Source organism: Macaca fascicularis, chromosome 2, assembly GCF_037993035.2.
Source record: "Macaca fascicularis isolate 582-1 chromosome 2, T2T-MFA8v1.1".
Lineage (NCBI taxonomy): Eukaryota > Metazoa > Chordata > Mammalia > Primates > Cercopithecidae > Macaca > Macaca fascicularis.
The window spans coordinates 79,036,604-79,053,019 of NC_088376.1; the positions used below are offsets into that span (position 1 = coordinate 79,036,604).

A 16,416-nucleotide genomic window follows, 5' to 3' on the forward strand; every position below is an offset into this window, starting at 1 on the left:
GTCTTAGACTAGAGTGAAGAAAATATTTTCTGCTATCTCTGGGACAAAGAATCAGTTTGGTCTCTGGGTTCTAAGACATGGGCAGTCTGATGTGTTTACAGGGGGCTTGAGGTGCTGAGAGCAGCTCCTTGGTCACAAATATATGTCCAGAAGTGAGGAAGCAGAACGAGTTAGTACGAAGTCATGAGAAAGGGTTGGAAGTAGCATTGTCCAGTGGAACTTTCTGCAATGATGAAAATGTTCTATATTCTTTGCAGTCCAGTATAGTAGCCACTAGCCACATGTGGCTACTGAGTACCTGAAATGGCTGGTGCTTGTGAGGAACTGAACTTTATTTTATGAAATTCTTATTTTATTTAAATAACCAAGTGTAGCACATATTGAAGAGTACACATCTGTAGCAAAACTAGTGTGATAATTTGGCCTTGGGTGTATTGAGAAGATTAGAGAAAGGTGTATGCATGCACACATGGAAAGTGAAGCAGTAGAGGAAAATAATGTCTTTGGTAATGCCTCGACAGAGATGTCGGTGCCTAGAGAACCAGGATTTCATGATAGTCACATCCATAGAATGTTGGTGAGACATGATGAAGGGAAAAAGACCCCAAGGGACTTTTTCCTGCACAAGTATGAGGCAGAGCCTTGGGAAAAGGTCAGAAATCACTAAAGGACAGTTTAGAGGCTTCCTGTTTCTAGCAGTAGAGCTGGGGGTGTCTTGTGTCATCATTAATATGTTATACTTGGCAAAATATGATAAAAACGATGCCAAAATGCCACAAATAATGGTTCTTTCATTCTTTTATTCATTTTCCTTGTTTAACTCTCGGGAAAATTTCAAAAGTAGCAGTGCCCTTAGTTCACAGGTCTGGCTAAGCTGATGCACTACACATGAACAGCAATAGACATCTTTGCTTTCTTTCTCCCTCCCTCCTGTGTAATAAGTTTTTCTTGGTTGTCCTTACTTCTTCAGTTTTGGCCAAAACTCAAGGTTAAAACACTTGTTTACTAAAAGCACTCTTCATCACACACTGATCCAGATTAATTTTTATAAGTGCCTGTTATAAAAGTACACAGAGAGGGTTGAAAAGGCAGGAAACTGTTAGAACTTGTCACAAAATTCAGCACAAAGGCAGCAGGATTCAGAAAGGCAAATTTTTTGTTTGTAGTGAGATACAACTTCACTTCCTTGGGTTTTGGTGATGACGCCATTTGCTATCATTTTTCGTGAATTTTAAGAAATCAGATAAAACCACCACAGAATTCCTCTGCCATTTTTAACTGTGCCAACTGCAGTGGTATTGGATTTGTCTTCATGCTATCACCTTAATATTTTCTGCTGCCATTAAAAATAGGTATTTTGATTACACTAAAAGCGATGGGTGAGAAATGCTATGACCTGCTGTCTTTGTTGAACAGATGATGAATTGACTGAGGCAGCAAAATGCACTATTTACTATATACAGGTGAGACTAAGCGTCACCTGTTTACCTTCTCACAAGTCTCCATTCAGATGCCTTTAGAAAGAAAAAAAGTATTTTTAAAAAAAGGAATTGGTTATTATTTTCTTTTCATTCTTCCACCCTTTCTCTACATTGATTTCATTGTAGCTGTTGTTGACTATTTGCTGATTATACATTAGCTCCAAGTTAGCAAAGCACAGGGCCTGTGCACTATTAATTTAACATGCATTTTGTTTAGGAAATCTTTATCCTATTGGATTCATGCTCTTTAGAGCAACGTGCCAAAGGAAGGTTACCTTGTGGCCAGTGGAAGTCATGCCATATATGGACTCCAAAGTTGACAATCTGCCTCTGAGTTCTGGCTCTGCCCATGGGGGAATTCAGTTGAATATTTTTAGTCCTTCATCTCCTTATTTGTAAATGGGAAGTAAAAATGTATGCCATGCCTATATTTCAGCCTGGTAAAGGAACAAATAACATGATGCCAACATAAGTGCTTTATAAAATCTTACTATACTTGAAAGGTATTAAATTTTTATTCATCATTTTTACCTACACTGATTTTCAGAAAGAATTTTAGTTCAGTTACAACAGAAGATACATAGGCAATAGGACTGACTATTAAAGATAAAAGAACAAGAATCATATAATAAAAATAGCGGATAATTGTCCCAGAAAACCTAAGTTAAGCATGGTTGTAACAGTTGAACACTAAATTTAGCTTTGAACTTCCTGGCAGCTAAGACAGAACACAAAATACAGTTAGACACAAAAGTCTCCATAATTTACAAACTGAAGCATGCTGGTTCATTAGGAGAGAAGAAAGTTTTCTTTCCACAAAATTCTAAGAGGATCACGGGTGAGATCATTATCTGAGCGCACAGCTGTCCCTATTTGCCATACAACTTGAAGTAACTTGAAGTTACATGTAGACATATGACTGAGTGCTAGCCAATGGGATATGAGCTGGACTGCAAAAATTCCCCAGTGCTCCCCACTGCTACCAGCTGATGCATGGCTTGTGTAGAAGGCAGAAGGTGGGAACAACCTGAGACCTGAATCCCTGCTTGCAATTGCTTGCCCATTAGAAATAGCTGCTTTTTACTTTATGTGAACAGGAAATAATACCTCTGTCATGTTGCAGATGTTATATATTTTACACAGTTTGCATACACTATAAAAAAGATTTTCTAATTCTCAACATTGTTGGATAGTATAATATCCAGCTTTACACCTTAACAGTTTTATCTAAGAAAAAATTTTAAATGAACTTTGTGAACCATCTCATTTTATCAGAGACAAGAACATCTAAAGGTTCTGGGGAAAGGGAATGAAACAAAAATGGGTAATTTTATTTATGTGTTTGGGATGGTGGTGCCTGGGTGGAAAGGAAAGAAGCAAGAGATGAGGATAGTTTTTGAGTATGAGACATGTCTAGGAAGACCTGTTCATTTGGGTACCTTAGTAGTGAAGGTACAATGGACAACGTGAAGGCCTACAGAAGGATGAGTCCTCCATAAATTTGGAGGAAGCTTGACAGTTCAGAAAGAAGGACAAGTAAAAGAAGATAAGAAAGGGCCCGATCTGACTTTCTATATTCCTATAGAGCCTAACTTTCCTGGCAGGACATCAACATTCTCAGCTTTGTCTTGAAGCAAACAAGCACACTTCATAGACCCTGCTGTAGAATGCTTTCTAAAATTCCCAAGATACTGTTCAGGTGTTTTGGGAATTTTATAAAGATAATCAAGGATGAGAATATCAAAATTCTTTAAATGTAATTGTATTACCCATTAAGCACAATTCTAGAACTTGCAGAATTGACTACTGAACTTCTCTGGTCTTTTGAGATTCAGTTTGAATAAGTGCATTGTGTTTAGATCTCATTCACCTCCAAAACACATTTATTTTAAGAATTCTCACCGAATAGTCTCTGGGGCATTCTTTCTAGGATTTTTACTATGCCTTTCTTACACTAAACTATTTGGCCCTTCCTACTTTAAGGATAAATACCTCACATTTTACGTGTGGCTCAGGAGGTTTCACTTCTAGCTATAGTTAAAGCTAAAGATTTAGCAGGACTTGGCCAAATGATAGCACGGAGCTGACAGGGTAGGGCCAGCCCCCAGCTCTCAGCTTACAATCAGGCCAGAACAGATATGCCAGGAGAAGATATAGACACAGTTGCTGATAAAGGCAGTTCAGGACCTAACCCGGAGAGCCCAGGAGCACAGGGCAAACAGGAGCAATTAATCTAGGATCAAGGCCTAATGTTAAACCATTGTTGATATACAGAGATCAACAATGGAAAATGTAAAAAAAAGAAATACTCAGATACCTACATAGCCAGACTCTCTTTACTCTCAGTAAATATTAGGACCCATGGCTTTCCCAAAATTCCATTTTCCTTAGACCAAAATTTCTACTTCTCCCCACTCCTACAAAATCAGCAAACCACAACTACTCTTCCTCAAATAATAGTTGGCTTTTGTAGTTTCAAAGAAAATGTAAGATACGGATGACATCAAAATCACATGAGCATCCAGAGACCATGTCATTTCTCTAAGTATTGCAAATGCTACGGGAAAGTTTGAGTAACAACCATTTTACGATTCCATGAATAATGCAAGTTTCTCTCCCTTCAGGCTGATATATGCCTTTTTTGACACCATCACTTAAAGGAAAATGAAATCCACAAGTTACTTTTCTGTCCTTCTACCTGAGTAACTTATTTGTTCCAAAGAAAAGAATTAAGACATCAATTAGACTTTTTGCCTGCTAAGAAAATATGAAATGAGAGATAGAACAATTGTGTTTTTTACTCTTCTATGTGAATTTATGTCTTTGCAACTCTTACTACTTCTTTCCACCACTAATAGGAATGAAGACACATAGCAGCAAGTGTCACTTGAAGTTTAATTTCCTTTAAGAAATGTATGAATTAGAATCAGGGTACTGTCAGAGGTCATATGGTTTAACTTCTACTTACTAAATAAGTAATATCTAATGTTAATTGAGCACTTAATCTCTGTGGCATGCACTTTTTAAAGTGCTTTCCATATAGTACCTCTTTTAATCCTCATGAAAACTCTGTTATCCTCATGTTAGAAATAAAAGAAACTGAGGCCCAGAGAGATTAAGTATTTGCACAGAGTCACATTGTAAGTGTCAAAGCTGGGATTTAAGCTCAGGAAATCTGACTCCCGGATCTGAAACACTGCATGATTCTGATCCATTTATACCATTGCACAATGAACATGAGCACTACTTGCTTTATTCCTAAATGTTACTACTACAATTCGTATGGTACGTGATATTTTATTTGGAAAGATATGTAAAACATTTACTGCGTAATTCAAAGGCCCAACTTCCTGTTTTTTCACTTAAGAATTGCCACTGCTATTTAAGGAGATGGACTTCACCTAATATCTAACAACTCTTCAACCCCAAACAAGCAGTCTGTGTAAGAAAAAAAAAATGAAGATAAAGGGAATCTGGTGCCAGAATCTTGACATTTCTGAGAGCATGTCCTTAGTAATTGGACCACAAATAACTGCCTTTAGAGTTTGAAGTTGCAGGAATGCTGTTGAGGGCATTTTATCCTTTTACAAAAATCTATACCTGTGGCCTCTGGGCCTAAAACTCATGACAGATGGACTGAATACCATTAAAATTGTCTAGTGCATCATTCTTCTTTAGGTGTCCATGCTGTGTTTGGAAATCATGTTGGCTCAAAGGTCTAACTTTTAGTACTGGCTGCACACTTGCCATGGGATTATTCCATTCACTGGCTGTTGAGTCTGCTAAAATGGATGAACTTCAGTTTGTTTGTTTGTTTGTTTGTTTTGAAGGTACACCTGCAAAGCTCAACTTCTGTTTTTAAAAAAACTATCTATGTTCATACAAGCTCTAAATTACCTTCTCTTCTCTCCTTGGGTCCATTAGTTCCTGCTTTTCCAACTGGTAATGAAAAACTAAGTGGTCTGGCCTTTGAAATGTTTAACATAAAATAAAATTAAATTAAAACTTGAGGTTGAATTTTCCAGTTTCACTTGGGTTCACTCAAGACTAATCTTTAGTTTGGAAAGAACACCCACCTCTAACCTTCTGTAGCAGTTTCACTAACACATCAACTTTATAATGTAGACTCTCCTAATAGGCCCTAACATTCAAATTCTTTATGTTCTTAGCACCAGAACAAAACTGCCACATTTCTGTTCACTACAGAGTCAAAGCTGTCATAATCTGCTGTTACATTTTACTGAATGTCCTCAAGCTGTCAAAATGTTTGCTATGTCTATCAAAATATGCCAAATTTACTTGGGGCACTGGGCATGAGCAGCAGCAGTGAAATCTTTCAGATAAATGAGGTTGGGTGAATAGCAAATATATGAAGGTTAAAATGAGAAAAGTGTAGGACAGAGCATGTCTTGCTACTAAATATGGTAAGTTCTATTATAAAGAAATAATTGACACTATTGGGACATTAATTTATCAATACAGGTGGAACCCAACTTGTTATATTCTTTCGTGGATATCTAAAGATAAAAATGTGTGCCTATTACAGGCCAATATATTGTGAGCTTTTATTATGTTTTATTAATTCCCAGGTGGTATTCCAAAATATTTTCTATTTCAAATTAATATGGATACTCCTAGCACCCACAGACAATCTTAAGAAGCCCCTAGATCATATTTTAGCAAACATAATATAGTAGAAACATTGGAGGCTCATGACTACCTAAATTCTACATCATGGAAGAGCACTTCTTTCTATCCATATTTGAAACTAAAAATCACTTTGATGTATGCTGTTCATTATGCGTAGCTGCAGAATTCAAAATTAATTGACTAACAGAGAAAGAAGAAAATTATTCATGTTAGTTAAATTCCTACAGTTTATTTTTTATGTAGAGTTAAAATGAAAAATTCTAATTTTGTTTTTATTGGCATTGTTCCAGGATTTACAAAATAAATGGGAGACTCATCCCTCATAAGGGATCTTGAGACAACAAAGCGCCGAAATCAGCTTAGAAAAGGAGCTGTGCCACTTAGGGTGAGTGAGACAGGAGGAAATTTTTGCAAACTGTGTATGCATATTTGCATTTGTTGAGTTCTATGTCCGTATTAAATGCAAGAACAATTATTCCTGGAGGTCACCTTAGAGATCTGGCTTTCCTCACTTACAACCGTAATTTTTTGTTTCCCCAAAATATGTTGAACTCTGAGAAAAAATTTTTTTCCAAGAGTAGATAGTTCTTTCTTGATAGTAATGAAATTCAGTGAAGCAATTTCAAACTAAAGAATATTATTTGGCCCAAAGAACTGGGGGGCAAAGTTACCAAGCATGTTGTGTTAAATCTAGGTCTAACCAATTATGTTTAATTCTCTGCTATAACCATTAAGTATATTTTTTTAATGCTGAAAGAAAAATATCTCTGTGTTTCATTCTAGGCTCCTTCATGAACAACTCAAACTATCTAGTCAATAAGCTTCACACTTACCTCAAAGGCCTTCTGTATTTTTACAAAGTCACACACGCTGAGTTGGTTTTCAAGCAGGCCTGTGCCATAGTCTTCAAATGCAGTTACATCTTCTGTTCTCTCAGGGCTCTTTGGCCCAGGCTGTGACCCTGTGTTTAACTCAAGTGCAGCTTTCTGGCAACTCATAATGGCTTCACGTTTTCTCAGCTGCCTTCAACTATTTCTAGATGGTTGGATCTTTTTTCCCTTCAACAGGTGCCTTTGAAAAGAAACTCAACTTAGCAATAAAATTCCAAAATGAAAGTACAAACCTTTCAAGGCGTACGATTAGGAGGCAAGCGGAGCTGGGAAATGAAAGCCCTCAACCCCCTCACTTACTTGATTCCAGAGTTTATTTTCAAAATTTAGTTGAATGGTTTTAAAATGGCATTTTTTACCCCTTCGTTATACTCTGTTTAACCTGGCTTGATTAAAAATGTGTAAAGCTTTCCCCACATTTATAGTAACTGACACAGAAAACAACTTCCAATCTTCATTTTAAATGCACTAGAAAATCACCTTCCCAAAACTCTCTTTGGCTAACCTTGCTTCCATTAACATGTTGTAGTTGTCAACTCCACTTTCTTGTCTGGCAGAGTTAGATGACAAAGCTGCAAAGTTTCCCTACCAATGAAGTACTTGACTCTGAAGGCCACATTCCCAGCAATGTGGAGTTGTTTGTTTCATCTGTTCTGATCCCTTTGTATGTTTCCTGGCAACCAACACAAAGCCAACTAAAACTTTCCCTTTCACTGCCCCCTCTCCAGCTAATGACTGAACTGAAAGTTTGAATATATAATGTAAATGTTGAAATTTTTTTAATAAAAGGATAGTTCATTTCACTCATTTTTTATTAATTTTTTGTATTTAATTGATTTGTATTATTTAAGGACTTTTAACATTATATAGGACATATTTTATGAAACAATATGATTAGTCAAAGAAAAAAGCATGACATCCTGGAATTTTATGTTTTATACACAGCAAATGTTTTATTCTTATATAATAGGAATCTGTTTCTTATATTCTTTTTGTTTTAGTTTCTATGTACATAAAATAGAGATAGTTCAAAAAAGCTCCCAACTTGTTGAAAATGTTATAAAAAACACAGCATAACATAATATGATAAATCTAATGATAAAATTGCTTGCAGTGTCATTACTGGTTCAGCTAATAATAATGAAAAGGAGGAGAAAAAGAAGAAAAATTAACATTTTTTGAGTATTCACCATGTGCCAGGCACTAAAACTTTACGTTCATTGTCTTGTTTAAGCTTCACAACAATCCTACAAGGCAGATATGATCATTATCCCCATTTTACTGATAAAGAAGTAAAAAGCCGGGCACACGGGCTCACGCCTGTAATCCCTGCACTTTGGGAGGCTGAGGCGGGTGGATGGCTTCAGTTCAGGAGTTTGAGACCAGCCTGGGCAACATGATGAGACACTGTGTCTTAGTAAAAATACAAAAATAATCAGCCGAGCATGGTGGTGCACACCTGTGATCCCAGCTACTCAGGAGGCTGAGGTAGGAGGATTCCTTGAACCTGGGGGGCAGAGGTTGCAGTAAGCCAAGATTGTGCCACTGCACTCCAGGCTGGGCAACAGAATAAGACCCCGTCTCAAAAAAGGAAAAAAAAAAAAGAAAAAAAAAAAAAGCAAAGAAAATGCCAAAGCTCACACAATTAGTAACACATGGAAGAGAACAGAATGGCTCCCAAACTTCAAAGACTGCATGTATTAGTCTGTTCTCTCACTGCTAATGAAGACATACCTGAGACTGGCTAATTTTTAAAGGAAAGAAGTTTAATTGACTCATAGTTTCCCTTGGCTGGGGAGGCCTCAAAATCATGACAGAAAGCAAATGAGGGCAAAGTCACGTCTTACATGGCAGAAGGCAAGACAGCATGTGCAGGGTAACTCCCATTTATAAAACCATCAGATTCCATGAGACTTATTGACTACCAGGAGAACAGTATGGGGAAACTGCCCCATGAGTCAATTATCTCCACCTGGCCACGCCCTTGACACATGGGGATTATTACAATTTAAGGTGAGATTTGGGTGGGGACACTGACAAACCGTATCACTGTACTTTAGATGGATGTGCCTGTCACACTTTATTTTTATTTCTGTAAACTAAAAAGTTGGCATTACATCTTCTCTAGGGTCTCTTCCAGCTCTAACATTCTCTGAGCTGGTATTCACTAGAGGCATCATACAGAACAGAGAGAAGAGCATCCTGTGGGAGTTCCTGTACCCATTATGGAAAAGTTCATTTATGCTTTCATTCATGCTTTCATTTATTCATCCATCTATCTATCATTATTCTTTCAAAAAACCATTTATTAATAGCCTAATAGGGAGGGCATGGTGGCTCACGCCTGTAATCCCATACTTCGGGAGGCTGAGACGGGCAGATCACTTGAGGTCAGTAGTTCAAGACCAGCCTGGCCAACATGGAGGAACCCCATCTCTACTAAAAATATAAAAATTAGCTGGATGTGGTCGGGTGCCTGTAATCCCAACTACTGGGGAGGCTGATGCAGGAGAATCGCTTGAACTTGGGAGGTGGAGGTTGCAGTGAGCCGAGATCTCACCACTGCACTCCAGCCTGGGTGACAGAGATAGACACTGTCTCTCTCTCTCTCTCTCTCTCTCTCTCTCTCTATCTCTCTCTTTCTCCCTCCCTCCATATATATATATGTGTGTGTGTGTGTGTGTGTGTGTGTGTGTGTGTGTATACACCTAATATATGTCAAGTTCTGAATTGTGACCTGTTGCCTGCCATGAGGGCTTTACAGTCTAGTCAGAGCAATTATCCGTCTAGCTCATCTTTAATGCCAATTCCAACCTCTTGCTCTTTATAGTGCTATGTTCAGAGGATTCTGAAGCCATAGCTAGGCTCGAAGGAAAAGAGTGGAATTCTATAGATAGATAGATAGATAGATAGATAGATAGATAGATAGATAGATAGAGATAGAGATAGAGATAGAGATAGATATGTATCACACACACAGAACAGAGGGTATATTTACCAGATTTGCTTTTCTTAGATAAGCCCTTCTTATAAGTTAGGAAAACAGTTTTAACCCCAATATTATGAGTTCCCCTAAGTTATCTTACATGGGAACACAATTTGTCTACCTACCACCCTAATTAGTAAGTTAATAATAGTTTAAATCTGTTGGATCAGCCCCATAAATGTTTGTAAAATGTTTTATAGTGATATTCTAGAGAGTTGGGCTTAGTTCAGTAACAGACACTAATGAGGGAAGGAAGAGGAAATACGAAAAACATTCTGTAAAGATGCACCATGAGAGGTAGGTATCCCACTGGCCGACAATGCAAAATTCTCTAATTATTCTAAGACAGACAAGCTGCCTGGCCTACTTAGCTGCCATAAAGTTGCAGCTCTAAGTGTTTTCATTAGTCAAAACAGGAAAGTATAATGAGCAGCTAACAAATTACAGTAGAAGTTAATCAATTGACACAGTTTTCTTGCTATAAAATTATGGCATTAGAAATAATTCTTCATCATAAAGTCTTAAGAGGCTCTAACCTTCTCTGTAACTGTGTGGTTAATTTTCAGCTTAATTTCTGCAGCACTGTAAAATCCATAACTAGTCTCTTGACTGATGAAATTTACCCTCTTGCTTGTCATGCATCTATTATGATATTGTGAAAATCAAGATGGTGACAGTTTAATCACCTTTAGAAGGCCAAAAAGCAGATTGACACTTGCTCCCTTCTCCTATAGGGATCAGCCAACACCTGCCAGCATAGTGGAACCCTAATACCAAGAGGGCAGAGTAAGCTAATACATCCACTGGTCTTCGACACTTTGGGACTGAATAATTCTCCCCACTAAATAGACACACCAATCTCTGTCTTTATCACAATTCACAGTCCATACCCAGATCCCTGCTCTCTCCTTCCCCCACAATTTATTGCCACCAACATAAATATAGACCTCCCTTTTATATTATTTAAGGACAATTTTTTACTATTATATTTTCTACAAAGTAGGATACATATTATGAAACAATATGATTAGCCAAAGAAAAGAGCATGAAATTCTGGAATTGTATGTTTTACACACAGAAAATGTTTTATTCTTATAGGATAGGAATCCATTCCTTATATTCTTTTTGTCTTAGTTTCTATGTATATAAAATAGAGATGGTCCAAAAAAGCTTCCAACTCATTGAAAATGTGAGAAAAACACAGTATACCATAATATAATAAATCTAATGATAAAACTGCTTGCAGTGTCATTACTGGTTCAGCTAATAATAATAAAAAGGGCAAGTAAAAGAAGAAAAATTAACTTTTTTTGAGTAGTCGCCATGTGCTAGGCACTAAAACTTTACATTCATTGTCTTGTTTAAGCTTCAAAACAACCCTACAAGGCAGTTATGATCATTATCCTCATTCTCCTTCCCCCCCACAATTTATCCCCACCAACATATAGATCTCCGTTTTCCTTTTCTTCTAACTCCTCTTTCTTTCTTTGCCCGCCGTTCACACTGAAGCCTGTTCTTACTCATTAATCTTTGCCTAAATTCTCCCTCCACCTCCTCGCTTCAATTGAAATCAGTTTTACTTTACCAACCTCATTTCCATCCAAGCCTTCTCAAGTCCTCACTGCTCCTTGTTCCAGCCCTCATCTCTCCAGGAAGAGAAAGAAAGGATGTTTCTCCCATCAGCTTCTTGCCTCTTGACCTCAGGCCTTCTCAGGATAGCCCCAAACACCCGCTGGCTCTGTGTAAAGGGAACTTCCTCTCAAAGCCTCGGGAAAGCTCTGGCCCTGCCCTTGGCACCTTTTAAGCTCTCAACAGATATTAGTTTCTTTCCCTCTTTGTTCCTTATCCTCTCAGTTAGAATTAATTATTCCTTTCACTCTGCAACCACAGCATTTTTTTCAGACTTTAACCACAGCACTTTTTCTTCCTTCTTTGTAATGTAATTAGTTGTCTGTGTAGCTCTCTCTCCCACTAGATTAACTCCTAAGAACAGGGATGATACCTCACTAATGCTGTAGCCTTACATTTCCCAACACAGCATGTTGCATAAATTTCTTGACACTACAGTAATGTATGCTCGTTTGTAAACAGGATGGGTAAAGGAGACATTCACCTATAACCTTGAGTTACCAAGCAAGGGGCCTGGGAATAGGTGGCATTGAATCAGAAAGAGCAGCAGAATTCTGGGAAAAAAGAAAATCATATGACTCAAAGTTCATTAAGAAAAAGAGAGAAAGAAAATTAGTGACAGAAATAAAATTTGAGACAGCATCTTGAAGCCACTTAACAAAATTATCAAGTGCTTTTTGAAAAAATTCATTTCTTTTTTTTTTTCCATACAATTTCTATGTAATGTGCAAATACATTTTGAGGCTTTACTCTGTCCCAGGTACTGCTTCTAAACACTGGAAAAGCAAAGATAAATGAGATAGGTCTCTGTGCCCATCATTGCTCAGAGACACGTATCACAGTAAATGTTGGCTTTGAATTCATCCTATCTTTTGAGAAAGCAGTTTCCATTGTTAATCTTGAGCAACATAACGTTAGCCTTTTCTTTTTTTTGATATGCTGAACAATATTCAAAGTAACAACACTGTAATTTTTTTATTATTTTCTTTCTTTCTTTTTTTTTTTTTTTTTTTTGAGACAGAGTTTTGCCTTGTCACCCAGGCTGGCATGCAGTGCTGTGATCACAGCTCACTTCACCGTCAACTTCACAGGCCCTTCCACCTCAGCCTCCCAAGTAGCTGGGACTATAGGAATGTGCCACCATGCCTGGCTAATTTTAAAACTTTTGTGCAAAAACAGGATCTTCCTATATTGCCCAGGCTAATCTTGAATTACTGGGCTTAAACCATCCCCCTGCCTCAGCCTACCAAAGTGCTGGATTATAGGAATAAGCCACTGTACCCAGACAAAACTGGATTTTCATGACAGCATTTCTCAAACTTTTCAAGTATTTGAACACAGAATTATTAAAATAATGATATCCTAAAACAACTAAATATATAATTTTGTAGTAAATTACACATCATAAAGAAGCAAGCAGCGGTAGCCAAATTTAAAAATAGATGTGGAAGTAGCTTGTAAAATTGAGAAAATTTTTCACTTAAATGTTCTAACTTACTTGAAAAAAGTGCACTAAGACTTTATCAGTAGACACTTAGAATCCGCCAAATTTAATATTGAGATCAGTACTTGAAAGTATTCATGGCTGGGCACAGTGACTCACACCTGTAATCCCAGCACTTTGGGAGGCCGAGGCAGGAGGATCATTTGAGGTCAGGAGTTCAAGACCAGCCTGGCCATCATGGTGAAACCCCATCTGTACAAAAATACAAAAACTAGCTGTGCGTTGTGGCACATGCCTGTAATCCCAGCTACTCAGGAGGCTGAGGCAGGAGAATTGATTGAACCCGGGAGGCGGAAGTTGCAGTGAGCCAAGATTGCACCACTGCACTCCAGTCTGGCAACAGAGTGAGACTGTCTCAAAAAAAAAAAAAAAAAAAAGTATTCAGAAGGCCAGTCTATGTATGCAAATTCTGATGAGTGTTTCCAACAACAAATCACTTTTGTCCCTCTTTGCTTTAACGTATCTTCCCTTTGAAATCCAGCATCCTTGTTTTCAGTCATATGTGGGTCTCTCAGACACCAGTGGGGCTTTCATAAGGGAGCCACTTACTTGGCAATTGCTCTGAACTACCTAACTACATTTCTTTACATTGCTTCTCTGAGAGAACTGTCTGCTATTCTACTTGGGGCTTTAGAACAGTTTGTCAAAGTCACCTAAATATCGAACACTTGCAACCATGTTTAGAGCCACTAGAAAACAGTCATAAAATCATTGCATGAAAGAAGTCACTCATAATCCAGTAAGCATTTACTGATTGCCTCCTTGAAGAAAGACAGAAAACAGGTGGGAAATGAACAATTATTGAGTTCCTAGTATACGCCAAACATTGTGTTAAGCACTTTCACAAATGTTATTTTGTTTAATCCTTGTGATATCTCTGCAAGGTACCTAATGTTTCCTCTTTTTTTTTTGACAGATGAGGAAACTAAAACAAAAAATATCTCATCCAACTACTTACAACTTGCAAGTTGTATAATGTAGCAGTGGCCAATAGAATGACGCTATGCACTTTAAGAACATTACATACATTAGTTCCTTTAATTTTCCTAGAAATCCGATGATATGGGTGCTATTATTGTCACCATTTTTAGATGAAGAAACTGAGGCTTAGGCAGGGCAAATGACGTGTTAGGATCATCCAGCAAGAAGTAGAAAAGCTGGAGTTGAAACCCCAAGTTTCTCCATAGTATAAAGCCCTGTGCAGGGTAGACTGCTAACCACCACAATAAATTCTAACCCAGTTCAGGAGCTAAAATGTGCAAAAAGTAAAGAAATAAGAAAGCTCATACTAGGAAATAAAGTCAAATGGGCTTAAAATTTGGAGTCAAAATACCAGGTTCAAGTCTTGTTTCTCTCATTTTCAGCCCTATCATCTCGGGCAGGTTGAGTCATTTCTCAAAATGAGATAGCAGAATTGTTTATCTCACAGAATAGTCTTAAGGTTAAAAAGAGAAAATACAGTGAAAACTCTATGTAAATTTTAAAACATTATGCACATGAATTAACATTAATATTATTACACAGTTGGAAGAAGGTGTATTTCGTGCAACCTTGGGAAAATAAGGTAGGAGTTCACAGAGAGATGGGAATATTAGAATTGTAAAACAGAATGAAGCAAAATTATCTATATCATGACATTTCACGTTAAAGCTGAGATTCTGTAATCATTTTCATTGTGTTTAGGAAGGTCTTATGTCTAAATCTATCCCAGAGAGCAATGCTATATCAATATTTCAATGTTAGTTATTAAATGCAATGATTGTGTGTGCACACACATTTGTATGAGTTAGTAGATGTGTGGTTTTATCATTTTGAAAAAATACTTCCTTCCTTATGATTAGTCAGAGTTAATGTCAACTATAGACATTGTCCCTAAGAGGGCTTAGTCTGTTCGGCACTGTCTGAATCTGTTTTTAACAACAACAGAAATGATATTCAAAGCAGTGTAACTACTGTCTACCATAATGTGACCCTCTTAGACTGTCTGAGTGCCCGAATCCCCAGAATCAGACGTTTTTTTTCCCTAAAACATTAAACGCTCTATTCTAGAAAGAAAGTCGATTTTAATTTGGTCTCACTGAATGACTTAACCCCAAAGGAAGAGATATATACGTATAAACACATGCGCGCACCCGGAGACAGAGACACAGAGGAGACAGAGAGAAGAAGAGAGATAGAGAGAAGGGGAGACATGTCACTGTATAAGACTGGAAGTTTCTTAGATAAGTTGCCTCATAAGGGGAAACTGTGGGAAGTTATAGTACTTTGGGTACACTGACCACTAACTGGGGTGGCAGAAGTATAACATAGCGATAAGAGTATCTCTGAAGGGAATAAAATACAATGAAACAGTAATTCTAAATTTAGAGTCAGGAGACCTGGATTTTGGTGCAGCCTCCACCATGTCCATATGACTCGAAAATTTACACTCATTGGGTGTCAGTTTCCACAGTCCTAAGTGACGATAATGATTCCTACATGCACAGTGCAAATAATTACTTTGAGACTCAAATGAAATCATGTATAGAAAAACATTTTCTAGCCAGAAATGGCTATGTAAATATTTATTTTTTGGTTGGATCATTCATTCATTTTTTATGTTTATGTGACTTAACGTGTGTAGAGCATTACCCTAGTGATACCCAATAGCTATCAGTTATGAGTCTTAATATTAAGGAGCATAAAGTCCAGAAAATGACATAAGCCATCTATATGAATCAGATAGGTAAAAAAGGGTATAGGTGAAATGGTACGGATGTTAAGGAAAATATTGCTTAATTATATATGGTTGAGGAGGCATGGTAGATTGAGTAAAAATGGCTTTGGAATTGGTGACATTTGAATGGGTGTTATGGCTTGAACTGTGTGCCCCAGAATTAATATGTTGAAGTCTCAACTGGGGCTACCCAAGTACCACAGAATGTGACCTTATTTGGAATAGGGTCATTGGAGATGTAATTAGTTAAGATTAGGTTATACCAGAGTAGTGTGGGCTCCAATCCAATATGACTGGTGTCCTTATAAAAATAGAAAATTGTCTATAAACACACACACATACACAAACACACAGGGAAAGCCATGTGAAGACTGGAGTTTGCTGTCACAAGACAAGGAACTATCAGAAGCTGTAAGTGAAGCCTGGAATAGATCCTTTCCTAGTGCCTTCATAGGGAATATGGCCCTGCCAATGCCTTTATGTCAGCTTCTTGTCTCTAGAAACAAGACAGTAAATTTCTGTAATTTAAGCCACTGAGTTAGTGGTATTTTGTTATGGAA

At 37.5% G+C, this 16,416-nt stretch overlaps 1 protein-coding gene across 1 annotated transcript in view; it reads right to left on the reverse strand.

The window, feature by feature from the left end:
- WDR49 (WD repeat domain 49) overlaps nt 1–11,787 on the reverse strand; it is a 187,867-nt gene extending 176,080 nt beyond the window's left edge. The window contains 2 exon segments of the mRNA XM_045386671.2: nt 6,965–7,202; nt 11,597–11,787. Coding sequence (XP_045242606.2) covers nt 6,965–7,129 — 165 coding nt within the window. The 5' untranslated portion in view covers nt 7,130–7,202; nt 11,597–11,787.
- Nucleotides 11,788–16,416: the final 4,629 nt, after the last annotated feature.